The 15889-nt window shown below is 56.6% G+C and overlaps 1 protein-coding gene across 1 annotated transcript in view; it reads left to right on the forward strand.

Annotated features, from left to right (window-relative positions):
• PHKB (phosphorylase kinase regulatory subunit beta) overlaps positions 1-15889 on the forward strand; it is a 117667-nt gene that overhangs the window by 97430 nt on the left and 4348 nt on the right. Inside the window, exons 12-19 of the mRNA XM_075325442.1 lie at positions 77-167; positions 2251-2312; positions 2399-2558; positions 2639-2720; positions 3934-3991; positions 10384-10474; positions 13187-13389; positions 15268-15402. Of these exons, the coding sequence (XP_075181557.1) occupies positions 77-167; positions 2251-2312; positions 2399-2558; positions 2639-2720; positions 3934-3991; positions 10384-10474; positions 13187-13389; positions 15268-15402 (882 nt within the window). The remainder of the gene's footprint in view (positions 1-76; positions 168-2250; positions 2313-2398; positions 2559-2638; positions 2721-3933; positions 3992-10383; positions 10475-13186; positions 13390-15267; positions 15403-15889) is intronic.

Consider the following 15889-nt stretch of genomic DNA (forward strand, 5'->3'; position numbering starts at 1 on the left):
GTATGGTCCCGGATCTATAGGGTCGGTACACACGCTGCGGCCTCTGTAACCTCTGCGCCCCCCTTCCTTCTCTCAGGGGGAGCCGGTTTAACCCCATCCTGGACATGCTCGCCTCCTTTAAGAATGGGAACGTGGCAGGCGTAAAGGTGCACGTGGACAGGCTGCAGGTAAGCGACCACAGACGACATGCTCAGCTCTGCTACATCCGTCCGGAGGCAGAGGAGCGCAGCTCCGGAGCGGAGGCTGAATAATTGAGGGGTTTGTGTTCCGGCGGCTCTACAATCATTGCGCTTTTAGCTCTGTTTACTTATTTATACAACCTGCGAATTGCTCCAAACTCTTCATGTAAGTGACGGGCGCACGCCGGCGATTCCCTCCCCCGATTCCCTCCCCCGATTCCCTCCCCCGATTCCCTCCGTGCCCGAAAACACAAAAAGAAATTTGGCTAAATTTTTAATTTGTTTTATATGTTGGTTTCCTGTCGGGGGCGACGCGCGCTGGGCTCTGCTACATGTCGGGTAATGGAGGGGCAACGTTTCTTTAGGATTTTTTGTTTTTCCAACTCGTCCTTCCCTCCCCCCGTCACCCTCGCCTCACCGTCCTCCGCACACCCCCAGCTCCTTCCCTCTCCTCGTCACCCTCGCCTCCCCGTCCTCCGCACACCCCCAGCTCCTTCCCTCTCCTCGTCACCCTCGCCTCCCCGTCCTCCGCACACCCCCAGCTCCTTCCCTCTCCTCGTCACCTTCGCCTCCCCGTCCTCCGCACACCCCCAGCTCCTTCCCTCCCCCGTCACCCTCGCCTCCCCGTCCTCCGCACACCCCCAGCTCCTTACCTCTCTCGTCACCCTCGCCTCCCCGTCCTCCGCACACCCCCAGCTCCTTCCCTCCCCCGTCACCCTTGCTTCCCCGTTTCCCGTCCTCAGCACACCCCCAGCTCCTTCCCTCTCCCGTCACCCTCGCCTCCCCGTCCTCCGCACACCCCCAGCTCCTTACCTCTCTCGTCACCCTCGCCTCCCCGTCCTCCGCACACCCCCAGCTCCTTACCTCTCTCGTCACCCTCGCCTCCCCGTCCTCCGCACACCCCCAGCTCCTTACCTCTCTCGTCACCCTCGCCTCCCCGTCCTCCGCACACCCCCAGCTCCTTACCTCTCTCTCGTCACCCTCGCCTCCCCGTCCTCCGCACACCCCCAGCTCCTTACCTCTCTCGTCACCCTCGCCTCCCCGTCCTCCGCACACCCCCAGCTCCTTCCCTCCCCTGTCACCCTCGCCTCCCCGTCCTCCGCACACCCACAGCTCCTTCCCTCCCCGTCCTCCGCACACCCCCAGCTCCTTCCCTCCCCCGTCACCCTCGCCTCCCCGTCCTCCGCACACCCCCAGCTCCTTCCCTCCCCCGTCACCCTCGCCTCCCCGTCCTCCGCACACCCCACTTAAATTAATGACTGAGCTTTAAGGAACCATTAAAATAATTGAACATTTCTAAAATTCTCTTCAGTGGCCGCCAATTCCGTGATTTACCTCCTCAGTCGCGGACACTTTGCCAAGTAATTCAGTTTTCTGCTCCTTAGAAGGAAAGAATCTAAGTTTTATTTTTCCACTGCCGTAAACTGCAGGGGGTGCAGGGCGGAAAAAGTACCCATGAACGTTGAAGGTCACCCCCGGACTGCGCCCCCAACAGGGTCATGTGATCGCTTTTCGTGTGATTATATTGACTTTTACTTTTTACTCTGGTTACAGCCAGAGCTGCGATCACAATTCTGCCATTTTCCAGCTTCCTATGCAGCGTGGTGCCAATTCGAGCCAATCACTCAGTGTCTAGACAAAGCATTGGGGGCTACTGCTCGTTTTTGGACGGAGACCGCCGCCTGGTCTTTTGTGGACTGGGGGCCGCTGCCTGCTCTTTTGTGGAAGAGGGGCAGTCGCCTGCTTGTTTTTGGACTGGGGACCGCTGGCTTCTTGTTTTTGGACCGGGGGGGTGCCGCCTGCTCTTTTGTGCACCGGGGGCCGCCGCCTGCTCTTTTGTGCACCCGGGGCCGCCGCCTGCTCTTTTGTGCACCGGGGGCCGCCGCCTGCTCTTTTGTGCACCGGGGGCCGCCGCCTGCTCGTTTTTGGACCAGGGTCCGCCGCCTCGTTTTTGGACCAGGGGCAGCTGTCTGCTCTTTGTTGGACCGGGGGCCGCCGTGTGCTCGTTTTTGGACCGAGGCTGCTGGATAGGGGGATCCACTGTGGTCACTGATTGTGATTCTTCTTGCAGACGCTGATATCTGGAGCGATGGTTGAGCAGCTGGATTTCCTGAGGATCAGTGAGTCTGAAGTGTAAGTCGCCCGCAGTCCGTCGGATCGGTCACCCCCTCGCCGGTCGCTCTCGGACCCTCTAACCCTTCCTCTCGCCCGTTCCTCAGGATCCCGGAGTTCCACAGCTTCGAGGAGCTGGAGGTGCCGAAACACTCCAAAGTGAACCGGCAGTCCAGCATCCCGATCGCCGACCGCGATAAGCAGCCGGAGATCAACATCGCGGAGTGGAAGCAGCGGCCCACCTACGAGGTCCTGCAGAAGCTGAACGTGAGTCCCCGAGCCGCCGTCCGGCCCCGGCATTGCTCGCAGGTAGCAGCCGCTAACCCCTTCATCGCCTCTCCCCGTAGGACTGCACCTGCCTCGCCTCTCAGGCCATCCTGATCAGCGTCCTGATGAAGAGGGAAGGGCCCAACTTTATCACGAAGGAAGGTGAGCGGCCGCACAGAGATATAGATATATAGATATATATAGATATATATATTTTTATATATTATAATTATTAGGGTTATTATATTAATAATTAATAATAATATAATAAATAATTAATAAGGGTAATTATTATATAATAATTATATATATTTTATTTTATATATACATATATATAATATTTATATATATTTATATATATATATATATATATATATATATATATATTTATTTTTATATAAAATATATTTATATAAAACATATTTATATGTAAATATGTTTTATATAAATAAAAATATAATAAAAAAATATAAATGTTTTATATAAATAAAAAAATAAATAAATGTAAATAAATATTAATATGTAAATATAATATATATATATTTTTATATATATATATTTTTATATATATATATATATATATATATATATATTTATAGTTATATATATATAATATTTTTATATCTATCTATATATATATATATATATATATATATATATATATATATATATATATATATATATATATATATATATATATATATATTGCGCATATAGTGGTCACCCAGCTTTCCCAGGATCTTAAGTAATAATCCCATATTACAATATTCCACATTAATAAAGCAGATCTGTAAGTCAGGATCCCGGGAAAGCTGCTAATATGGAGTGGGGTGTTTATTTGGGGCCCCCCTCGTAGCGACTGTATTTACCGCCATATCGCTTGTTGCCACCCAGCTTTCCCAGATATTAGGGAATTGTTTGCCTCGTTAGCGAGCCCTCCCAGAGAGCAGGGGTTAATATTCCCATTACATCGGGAGACGTCGGCTCCGCCTGGGTATTTTTTTTTTTTTTTTTAATTTTGTGTTTTTGGCTTTAGAGCAATTAAACGGTGAAAACCTGCGAGATCCCTGCAAGTGCGACTAGTAATGAGCCTGAGCCGCTAATTAAGAGGTAGAATCGTCCTCGGGGACGGCCGGGAACGGGAAATTAGACGCTAATACGAGAAATACTAAACTGGCGGGGGGCCCCGATCATTCTACCGCCAGACGCACCCCTCCGGGCTCTCTGGGTCCACAGGGACTGAACATCCATCCAATTTTTGGGATTCAGAAAGGTTTAAAGGCCCAGTCCGCCAAATAACCAAAAGTTCTCCGGTGTCCTCCGCCTCCTCCGCGCGCCTCACACCGGGGGTAATCGTTTCTTCTTATTTCGGCAGGGACGGTGTCCGACTTCATGGAGCGGATCTATAGGAAGGCCGGCAGCAATAAGCTGTGGTGAGTCCGGGGTCTGCTCGGGGGGGCTACAGAGGTGCCAGGTCTGATTACGGCAGGGTCCAGTCACCTCCAGAGCTGCAGCTCCGTGTCTGTGCCGCTCGGTCAGACGTCTGCTATAAGCTCTTGTGTGACGGTGGTCTGTTACCCCAGAGTCTGTACACAGCTTTGGGGGTGACTGGAGCATAACCAGTGAGGTCAGTAGGGATATGTGAGTAAATGTGCTCTGTGCCGGGGACATCCTCCTGTATCGGGGTCGGCGGTGTCACCAGTAACCCCCCGCTTCTCCCCATCATTCGCACTACTGCACTATAATCCTGCTATACTCCATCCTAACTCCGGACCCCCCGCATGGTGCGGTACATGGACCCCTCCTCTAACATCACTTCAGTCACTGCTGATCCTGAGAACGGGGGGCACCGCGGAGCCGTTACCAGGGTCCTCATCGTTTCACCCTCCATTGTCTTGGTGACTGGTCAACCCTTTACTGGTCTCTTTTTACTGGTGGAGGGAGTGATGCTCTGCAGGGGTCCTCACCGTTTTGCTGGTCTCTGTTAATGGGAGGCGGGAGTGATGCTCTGCAGGGGTCCTCATCGTTTTGCTGGTCTCTATTAATGGGAGGAGGGAGTGATGCTCTGCAGGGGTCCTCACCGTTTTGCTGGTCTCTGTTAATGGGAGGAGGGAGTGATGCTCTGCAGGGGTCCTCATCGTTTTGCTGGTCTCTGTTAATGGGAGGAGGAAGTGATGCTCTGCAGGGGTCCTCACCGTTTTGCTGGTCTCTATTAATGGGAGGAGGGAGTGATGCTCTGCAGGGGTCCTCATCGTTTTGCTGGTCTCTTTTTACGGGTGGAGGGAGCGATGCTCTGCAGGGGTCCTCACCGTTTTGCTGGTCTCTGTTAATGGGAGGCGGGAGCGATGCTCTGCAGGGGTCCTCATCGTTTTGCTGGTCTCTTTACGGGTGGAGGGAGCGATGCTCTGCAGGGGTCCTCATCGTTTTGCTGGTCTCTGTTAATGGGAGGCGGGAGCGATGCTCTGCAGGGGTCCTCTTCGTTTTGCTGGTCTCTGTTAATGGGAGGCGGGAGCGATGCTCTGCAGGGGTCCTCATCGTTTTGCTGGTCTCTGTTAATGGGAGGCGGGAGCGATGCTCTGCAGGGGTCCTCATTTTTTCACCCTCCATTGTCCTGGTAACTCGTCAGCACTTTGCTGGTCCCTATTTACAGAAGGCGGGGAGCGATGCTCTGCAGGGGTCCTCATCGTTTTGCTGGTCTCTATTAATTGGCGGAGGCAGTGATGCTCTGCAGGGGTCCTCATCGTTTCACCCTCCATTGTCTTGATGACTCGTCAGCACTTTGCTGGTCCCTATTTACAGAAGGCGGGGAGCGATGCTCTGCAGTGGTCCTCATCGTTTTGCTGGTCTCTATTAATGGGAAGCAGGGAGTGATGCTCTGCAGGGGTCCTCATCGTTTCACCCTCCATTGTCTTGGTGACTCGTCAGCACTTTGCTGGTCCCTATTTACAGAAGGCGGGGAGTGATGCTCTGCAGGGGTCCTCACCGTTTTGCTGGTCTCTATTAATGGGAGGAGGAAGTGATGCTCTGCAGGGGTCCTCACCGTTTTGCTGGTCTCTATTAATGGGAGGAGGGAGTGATGCTCTGCAGGGGTCCTCATCGTTTTGCTGGTCTCTTTTTACGGGTGGAGGGAGCGATGCTCTGCAGGGGTCCTCACCGTTTTGCTGGTCTCTGTTAATGGGAGGAGGGAGCGATGCTCTGCAGGGGTCCTCACCGTTTTGCTGGTCTCTGTTAATGGGAGGAGGGAGTGATGCTCTGCAGGGGTCCTCACCATTTTTCTGGTCTCTATTAATGGGAGGAGGGAGCGATGCTCTGCAGGGGTCCTCATCGTTTTGCTGGTCCCTGTTAATGGGAGGCGGGAGCGATGCTCTGCAGGGGTCCTCATCGTTTTGCTGGTCTCTTTACGGGTGGAGGGAGCGATGCTCTGCAGGGGTCCTCATCGTTTTGCTGGTCTCTGTTAATGGGAGGCGGGAGCGATGCTCTGCAGGGGTCCTCTTCGTTTTGCTGGTCTCTGTTAATGGGAGGCGGGAGCGATGCTCTGCAGGGGTCCTCTTCGTTTTGCTGGTCTCTGTTAATGGGAGGCGGGAGCGATGCTCTGCAGGGGTCCTCATTTTTTCACCCTCCATTGTCCTGGTAACTCGTCAGCACTTTGCTGGTCCCTATTTACAGAAGGCGGGGAGCGATGCTCTGCAGGGGTCCTCATCGTTTTGCTGGTCTCTATTAATTGGCGGAGGCAGTGATGCTCTGCAGGGGTCCTCATCGTTTCACCCTCCATTGTCTTGATGACTCGTCAGCACTTTGCTGGTCCCTATTTACAGAAGGCGGGGAGTGATGCTCTGCAGTGGTCCTCATCGTTTTGCTGGTCTCTATTAATGGGAAGCAGGGAGTGATGCTCTGCAGGGGTCCTCATCGTTTCACCCTCCATTGTCTTGGTGACTCGTCAGCACTTTGCTGGTCCCTATTTACAGAAGGCGGGGAGTGATGCTCTGCAGGGGTCCTCACCGTTTTGCTGGTCTCTATTAATGGGAGGAGGGAGTGATGCTCTGCAGGGGTCCTCACCGTTTTGCTGGTCTCTATTAATGGGAGGCGGGAGTGATGCTCTGCAGGGGTCCTCACCGTTTTGCTGGTCTCTATTAATGGGAGGCGGGAGCGATGCTCTGCAGGGGTCCTCATCGTTTTTCTGGTCCCTATTTACAAAAGGCGGGGAGCGATGCTCTGCAGGGGTCTGGCAGCAGCAGGCCTGAACCTAGTCACATGCACAGCTGCGTCACCCGGCGGGTACATGGTGCCGCCGAGGTCCCCTCCCGCTTGTGACCGCAGCTCTGGCTGTGACTAGAGTAGAAGACGTGACCGCCCATCCCCCGCCCCCTCCTTCACCGCCATTGTTATCTGTTGTCACGCAGGTTTGTGGTCCGTTACACCGCCGCCTTCACGCAGAGGGTGGCCTCGTCTATGGCGACACACATCACCACGCTCGTAGTGCACGGGAAGCAGGTAAAAAGCCGCCCGCGCTGTCGGCTTTTTCGGGAGCGGCCATGATGGATTGCTTTGCTGAATAATTCTGCACGCGTTTTGGATTAACCGGCATGAACTAACCCATCACCTCCGATACCGCGGCCGGAGAAGAGAGGCAACCGCCGCCCCGGGGAGGGTAATGAGCAGATGTAGCAGAGCCAAAAGGAGCTTCTGTACTGGCAGTCCCATGTAAAACCACTGCTGGTGTGACCGCAGACTGAACATTTGACTCTGCTACATCTGTATAGTATCAGCAGCTCTTCCATTGTCCCGGGATCAGGAGCTAGTGCCAGATGACAAACCCGGCTCTGCTACATCTGTATAGTATCAGCAGCTCTTCTAGTGTCCGGGATCAGGAGCTAGTGCCAGATGACAAACCCGGCTCTGCTACATCTGTATAGTATCAGCAGCTCTTCCAGTGTCTGGGGATCAGGAGCTAGTGCCAGATGACAAACCCGGCTCTGCTACCTCTGTATAGTATCAGCAGCTCTTCCAGTGTCTGGGGATCAGGAGCTAGTGCCAGATGACAAACCCGGCTCTGCTACCTCTGTATAGTATCAGCAGCTCTTCCAGTGTCTGGGGATCAGGAGCTAGTGCCAGATGACAAACCCGGCTCTGCTACCTCTGTATAGTATCAGCAGCTCTTCCAGTGTCTGGGGATCAGGAGCTAGTGCCAGATGACAAACCCGGCTCTGCTACCTCTGTATAGTATCAGCAGCTCTTCCAGTGTCTGGGGATCAGGAGCCTAGTGCCAGATGACAAACCCGGCTCTGCTACCTCTGTATAGTATCAGCAGCTCTTCCAGTGTCCGGGATCAGGAGCTAGTGCCAGATGACAAACCCGGCTCTGCTACATCTGTATAGTATCAGCAGCTCTTCCAGTGTCTGGGGATCAGGAGCTAGTGCCAGATGACAAACCCGGCTCTGCTACCTCTGTATAGTATCAGCAGCTCTTCCAGTGTCTGGGGATCAGGAGCTAGTGCCAGATGACAAACCCGGCTCTGCTACCTCTGTATAGTATCAGCAGCTCTTCCAGTGTCCGGGATCAGGAGCTAGTGCCAGATGACAAACCCGGCTCTGCTACATCTGTATAGTATCAGCAGCTCTTCCAGTGTCTGGGGATCAGGAGCTAGTGCCAGATGACAAACCCGGCTCTGCTACCTCTGTATAGTATCAGCAGCTCTTCCAGTGTCTGGGGATCAGGAGCTAGTGCCAGATGACAAACCCGGCTCTGCTACATCTGTATAGTATCAGCAGCTCTTCCAGTGTCTGGGGATCAGGAGCTAGTGCCAGATGACAAACCCGGCTCTGCTACCTCTGTATAGTATCGGCAGCTCTTCCAGTGTCTGGGGATCAGGAGCTAGTGCCAGATGACAAACCCGGCTCTGCTACCTCTGTATAGTATCAGCAGCTCTTCCAGTGTCTGGGGATCAGGAGCTAGTGCCAGATGACAAACCCGGCTCTGCTACCTCTGTATAGTATCAGCAGCTCTTCCAGTGTCTGGGGATCAGGAGCTAGTGCCAGATGACAAACCCGGCTCTGCTACCTCTGTATAGTTTCAGCAGCTCTTCCAGTGTCTGGGGATCAGGAGCTAGTGCCAGATGACAAACCCGGCTCTGCTACATCTGTATAGTATCAGCAGCTCTTCCAGTGTCTGGGGATCAGGAGCTAGTGCCAGATGACAAACCCGGCTCTGTTACATCCGCAGACCAATGTTATACAGTCATTAGTCGCTTTACCGCTATTGCTGGTGCCGCAGCCAGAAACGCGTTTTCCTCCGCGGCCCGGACTACGAGCGCCATTATCGGCTATTAGCAGCGCCCTGACACCGCATCACCCGCCACCGCCTGACGCTCGTTATCCTCATTACATGGAGCTCTGCAGCGGAAACCCAAGGAGGGAAATTATCTCAGAAGACCAATTAGATGTCAGCGCCCCGGACGACCCGCGAGACCCCGACCCGACGTCTGCAGAATCCGGCCGTGTGTCAGGACGGTGGCTAATTAGTCCGGGCACATGACAGAGGATCGTGCGCAGCAGCGGAGAACACGGCCGACTGGTCCGTCAAGGGGCAGACCCTGGCGGCAAAGCCTCTGCTCCACCACTAGGGGGCAGTAAGCTCTCGCTGTAGATCGCCCCCCAGTGGTAGCCAATAGGAGACCACATTGAGGGTGTGGGGCCGTAAACCAGCCGCCTGCGGGGGAACTAGACTGTATATGTCACTGTTTAGCTTTACCTGGTATTCTGTCACACCCAGAGCTGCATTCATAATTCAGCTCCAACACCTTTGTGCACAGACGCGCTGCATTGTGGGGAATGTGGGGGGGGGGGTTCATTCGTACTCCCAAAAACCGCATTGCATTATGGGAATTCAGAGAAGCTCCTGGTATGTATATGGTTGTCAGCAGAATTCCGATTACAGCTCTGAATGTGACCAGAGTAGAAGACACAGTGGGATCAGAGGAGTTGGTTAGACCTGATGTAAGGGGGCAGCCTGGGACTTGTGGTACCCCAGGGCTATACACAGGGCCGTTCTGCTGCCAGATATAGGGACCCCCTCCCCCATGTGTTCTGCGGGCAGATATAGGGACCCCCTCCCCCATGTGTCCTGCGGGCAGATATAGGGACCCCCCTCCCCCATGTGTCCTGCGGGCAGATATAGGGACCCCCTCCCCCATGTGTCCTGCGGGCAGATATAGGGACCCCCTCCCCCATGTGTCCTGCGGGCAGATATAGGGACCCCCTCCCCCATGTGTCCTGCGGGCAGATATAGGGACCCCCTCCCCCATGTGTCCTGCGGGGAGATATAGGGACCCCCTCCCCCATGTGTCCTGCGGGCAGATATAGGGACCCCTCCCCCATGTGTCCTGTGGGTAGATATAGGGACCCCCTCCGCCATGTGTCCTGCGGGCAGATATAGGGACCCCTCCCCCATGTGTCCTGCGGGCAGATATAGGGACCCCCTCCCCCATGTCTCCTGCGGGCAGATATAGGGACCCCTCCCCCATGTGTCCTGCGGGCAGATATAGGGACCCCCCTCCCCCATGTGTCCTGCGGGCAGATATAGGGACCCCCTCCCCCATGTGTCCTGCGGGCAGATATAGGGACCCCCCTCCCCGCGCGCCTCTGCAGTGACGGCTTCTGCGGGTCGTAACATTTGATTGATTCTGTTAATATTGTTTCCTCGTTAGCAGTTGACGAATCACCTGCCGCTTCTCATATAATATGCAAATAGGGACTTAAAGGGGAAGTGCGGGCGCGGGCTGTGTGCATGTGCGGCCGGTGGATGGCACTGCTCTGTTTTCTGCTTGCAGGTCTGTTGTGCGCCTCGCTGCCAGTCTATTAGGTAAAATAGTGGACAGCCTCGCCCCGTCCATCACTAACGCATTAGTACAGGGCAAGCAGGTGAGTACTACAACCACCAGCATCTCCTGCACACTCGTATGTATCCAATCCTAACCCTGTGTGATTGTCGGATCCTGCGGTATTAGGGGCTGGGGGGCATTAATCCTTGGTGCCCCGGGGTCCTATAGATATACTGGGGTCAAAATGGCTGCTTATTGGGGTAGACTAATCCGAGGGTGGTCCAGGGACCCCGACAACCTCAGCGGAGAGCAGCCTGCAAGGGTCATCTCTTCATCCAGTCTCTGGGACCCCCTTATAGTGCAAACATTTGGTCCCCTGGTTCAGACCGTTATCATCCTGGGGGTCCCACACATTAGACCCCTGACCGTCCCACAATGCCCCTCTGCCTCCTCATACACAGGTTTGTTATTTTGAGATCTCTGCTTCCGGTCAGTGAATGGAGGGAACAATCTTACGTCCCCCAAAAAATTGCTGAAAGCCTGCCCAGACATAATGGGGTATCATGGATTCCTGAAAGGTGTGCCTCCGGCTGATGATTGTTGAAAAAAAAGAAAACCTGTGCTTTCCTCACCCTCCCCGGGTCCAGGGCTGCGACCTGTGGACCCGGGGAGGGTGAGGGAAGCCGGGTGTGCGTTAAAACAAACCTCAGCTAAGATTTTCCAGATATCTCTCACAGCTGAGAATCTGTTACAGTTGCATCCAGGCAGATGAGGTGACATATCCCTCTATGGAGGATCGTGTAGACCGGAGACAACTGTAGCAAATACTCAGATGTGAGAAGTTTCCATTCACTGACAGCAAGCAGGATTCTGGGAAATGGTGCGGAGCGGAATCACAATCTATATTCGAAATGACCGGACTCTGCTTCATGGTGCGGCTAACAGACTAATCCGCGGCTGGGGGTCTGTCTGCAATCTCAAAATCTGGGAATTTCTGCACTTACCGCCGGCAACAAGCAACGGCCCCTCTGATCAGCGGCATCTCTGTGCATGGCCGCCGGGCCACTCTGATCAGCGGTGCTCTGTGTATTGCCGCCGGGCCCCTCTGATCAGTGGTATCTCTGTGCATGGCCGCCGGGCCCCTCTGATCAGCGGTGCTCTGTGTATTGCCGTCGGGCCCCTCTGATCAGCGGCGTCTGTGCATGGCCGCCGGGCCCCTCTGATCAGCGGTGCTCTGTGTATTACTGCCGGGCCCCTCTGATCAGCGGTGCTCTGTGTATTGCCGCCGGGTCCCTCTGATCAGCGGCGTGTCTGTGCATGGCCGCCGGGCCCCTCTGATCAGCGGCGTCTCCGTGCATGGCCGCCGGGCCACTCTGATCAGCGGCGTGTCTGTGCATGGCCGCCGGGCCCCTCTGATCAGCGGCGTGTCTGTGCATGGCCGCCGGGCCACTCTGATCAGCGGCGTGTCTGTGCATGGCCGCCGGGCCCCTCTGATCAGCGGCGTGTCTGTGCCTGGCCGCCGGGCCCCTCTGATCAGCGGCGTGTCTGTGCATGGCCGCCGGGCCCCTCTGATCAGCGGCGTGTCTGTGCATGGCCGCCGGGCCCCTCTGATCAGCGGCGTCTCTGTGCATGGCCGCCGGGCCCCTCTGATCAGCGGTGCTCTGTGTATTGCCGCCGGGCCCCTCTGATCAGCGGTGCTCTGTGTATTGCCGCCGGGCCCCTCTGATCAGCGGTGCTCTGTGTATTACTGCCGGGTCCCTCTGATCAGCGGTGCTCTGTGTATTACTGCCGGGTCCCTCTGATCAGCGGTGCTCTGTGTATTGCCGCCGGGCCCCTCTGATCAGTGGTATCTCTGTGTATTGCTGCCGGGTCCCTCTGATCAGCGGTGCTCTGTGTATTGCCGCCGGGACTTTCTGATCAGCGGTGCTGTGTGTATTGCCGCCGGGTCCCTCTGATCAGCGGTGCTCTGTGTATTGCCGCCGGGACCCTCTGATCAGCGGTGCTCTGTGTATTGCCGCCGGGCCCCTCTGATCAGCGGTGCTCTGTGTATTGCCGCCGGGTCCCTCCGATCAGCGGTGCTCTGTGTATTACTGCCGGGTCCCTCTGATCAGCGGTGCTCTGTGTATTGCCGCCGGGCCCCTCTGATCAGTGGTATCTCTGTGTATTGCTGCCGGGTCCCTCTGATCAGCGGTGCTCTGTGTATTGCCTCCGGGTCCCTCTGATCAGCGGTGCTCTGTGTATTGCCGCCGGGACCCTCTGATCAGCGGTGCTCTGTGTATTGCCGCCGGGACTTTCTGATCAGCGGTGCTCTGTGTATTGCCGCCGGGTCCCTCTGATCAGCGGTGCTCTGTGTATTGCCGCCGGGTCCCTCTGATCAGCGGTGCTCTGTGTATTGCCGCCGGGACTTTCTGATCAGCGGTGCTGTGTGTATTGCCGCCGGGTCCCTCTGATCAGCGGTGCTCTGTGTATTGCCTCCGGGTCCCTCTGATCAGCGGTGCTCTGTGTATTGCCGCCGGGACCCTCTGATCAGCGGTGCTCTGTGTATTGCCGCCGGGACTTTCTGATCAGCGGTGCTCTGTGTATTGCCGCCGGGTCCCTCTGATCAGCGGTGCTCTGTGTATTGCCGCCGGGTCCCTCTGATCAGCGGTGCTCTGTGTATTGCCTCCGGGTCCCTCTGATCAGCGGTGCTCTGTGTATTGCCGCCGGGTCCCTCTGATCAGCGGTGCTCTGTGTATTGCCGCCGGGTCCCTCTGATCAGTGGCGCCTCTCCCCGATCTGCGCCCGCCATGACTGTGCCTCTGTTTCGTCTCAGGTGACTCTCGGCGTCTTCGGGCACGAGGAGGCGGTGATCTCCAACCCCCTGTCCCCCGGGGTGATAAAGGACATCATCTACAGCAAGTGCAGCGGGGGGGACGAGCGCGAGGCCGTGCTGCAGCAGGAGCTGGTCATCCACATCGGGTGGATCATCTCCAACACGCCACAGCTGTTCAGCGGGATGCTGAAGATACGCGTGGGGTGAGTACAGCGCCCCCGACTGACCCCCCCCCACATCCCAGCGTGACCACCCTGCCCCCGACTGACCCCAAATCCGAGCGTGACCACCCTGCCCCCGACTGACCCCCCCACATCCCAGCGTGACCACCCTGCTTCCAAGTGACCCCCAATCCCTGCGTAACCACCCTGCCCCCAACTGACCCCAAATCCCAGCGTGACCACCCTGCCCCCGACTGACCCCCCCCCAATGCCAGCATGACCACCCTGCCCCCGACTGACCCCAATCCCAGCGTGTCCACCCTGCCTCCGACTGACCCCCAATCCCAGCGTGTCCACCCTGCCTCCGACTGACCCCAATCCCAGCGTGTCCACCCTGCCTCCGACTGACCCCCAATCCCAGCGTGTCCACCCTGCCTCCGACTGACCCCCAATCCCAGTGTGTCCACCCTGCCTCCGACTGACCCCCAATCCCAGTGTGTCCACCCTGCCTCCGACTGACCCCCAATCCCAGTATGACCACCCTGCCCCCGACTGACCCCCAATCCCAGTATGACCACCCTGCCCCCGACTGACCCCCAATCCCAGCGTGTCCACCCTGCCTCCGACTGACCCCCAATCCCAGTGTGTCCACCCTGCCTCCGACTGACCCCCAATCCCAGTATGACCACCCTGCCCCCGACTGACCCCCAATCCCAGAGGGACCACCTAGCCCCCCAATGACCCCCAATCCCAGCGTCACCACCCTGCCTCCGACTGACCCCCAATCCCAGAGGGACCATTCTGCCCCCGACTGACCCCAATCCCAGCGTCACCACCCTGCCCCCGACTGACCCCAATCCCAGCAGGACCACTCTCCATCTCTGAGAGCAGTCACCAGTGTAACGATACATTCCCCAGCGTCGCTCCCCAGGGTAAGATCTCTGCTTGCAGTCAGTGAATGACATGTCTCCTCAGTCACGGCCTCCATCTTTGGTGCAGCTGCTCCAGTTATTTTGTGATCCAGTTCCCCGTCCTGATTCCCCATCACAGACGCGGATACGAGCGGTGGGCGCTAATCTGTATATTCTGTGTACTCGCGCCCGCGCCACTTCTGCTTAGAATAGAAATGAAATCCGCTTTCTCCTTCCTTTGTTGCTCCTGGTGGATGTAATTAGCGGCGGCCGCGGCTCAGACACCGGCAGCGGTAATCGTCTTACGCGGGTTCATTAATTAAACGTAAATCCGCGGGTGCGACGTTTATAGGTTTATACGGGGACTTGAAGGATTAGGGAAATCCACTACCTTGTACCTCCACCCTCCCCCGCGCTCTGCCGTCCCGGTTCACCAGCCAGCGGGGGATTGCCCCCATCACCGAGTGTATAACAGCAAGCAGAGATCTTACAGACCACGAGGAATCGAGACAAAGGACAGTGGAAGCTTTTCATTATGCCGAAAATGAGGCCCCGCGGGTGTGCAGCGCCAAAAATGAGGCTCCGCGGGTGTGCAGCGCCGAAAATGAGGCTCCGCGGGTGTGCAGCGCCGAAAATGAGGCCCCGCGGGTGTGCAGCCCCGAAAATGAGGCCCCGCGGGTGTGCAGCCCCGAAAATGAGGCCCCGCGGGTGTGCAGCACCAAAAATGAGGCCCCGCGGGTGTGTAGCGCCGAAAATGAGGCCCCGCGGGTGTGTAGTGCCGAAAATGAGGCCCCGCGGGTGTGTAGTGCCGAAAATGAGACCCCGCGGGTGTGCAGCGCCGAACATGAGGCCCCGCGGGTGTGCAGCCCCGAAAATGAGGCCCCGCGGGTGTGCAGCACCAAAAATGAGGCCCCGCGGGTGTGCAGCGCCGAACATGAGGCCCCGCGGGTGTGCAGCCCCGAAAATGAGGCCCTATGGAAAAAAAATGTCTGACTTTTTTTTATCACAGATGGATCATTCACGCCATGAGATACGAGCTGAAGATCCGCAGCGGGGAGCAGCCAGAAGAGGACATCTACCAGCTGTCACCCAGCGAGATCAAGCAGCTCCTGCTCTGTATCCTGCAGCCGCAGCAGTCCGGAAGGTGAGAGCCTTCCTCTGGGGTAGGGGCCGTCCTCTGGGGTAGGGGCCGTCCTCTGGGGTAGGGGCCGTCCTCTGGGGTAGGGGCCGTCCTCTGGGGTAGGGGCCGTCCTCTGGGGTAGGGGCCGTCCTTTGGGGTAGGGGCCGTCCTCTGGGGTAGGGGCCGTCCTCTGGGGTGGGGGCAGTCCTCTGGTGATATGGACCGTCCTCTGGGGATATGGACCGTCCTCTGGGGATATGGACCGTCCTCTGGGGATATGGACCGTCCTCTGGGGATATGGACCGTCCTCTGGGGTAGGGTCCGTCCTCTGGGGTAGGGTCCGTCCTCTGGGGGTAGGGTCCGTCCTCTGGGGGTAGGGTCCGTCCTCTGGGGGTAGGGTCCGTCCTCTGGGGATATGGACCGTCCTCTGGGGATATGGACCGTCCTCTGGGGATATGGACCGTCCTCTGGGGATATGGACCGTCCTCTGGGGATATGGACCGTCCTCTGG

The sequence above is a fragment of the Anomaloglossus baeobatrachus genome, chromosome 10, assembly GCF_048569485.1.
Source record: "Anomaloglossus baeobatrachus isolate aAnoBae1 chromosome 10, aAnoBae1.hap1, whole genome shotgun sequence".
Classification (NCBI taxonomy): domain Eukaryota; kingdom Metazoa; phylum Chordata; class Amphibia; order Anura; family Aromobatidae; genus Anomaloglossus; species Anomaloglossus baeobatrachus.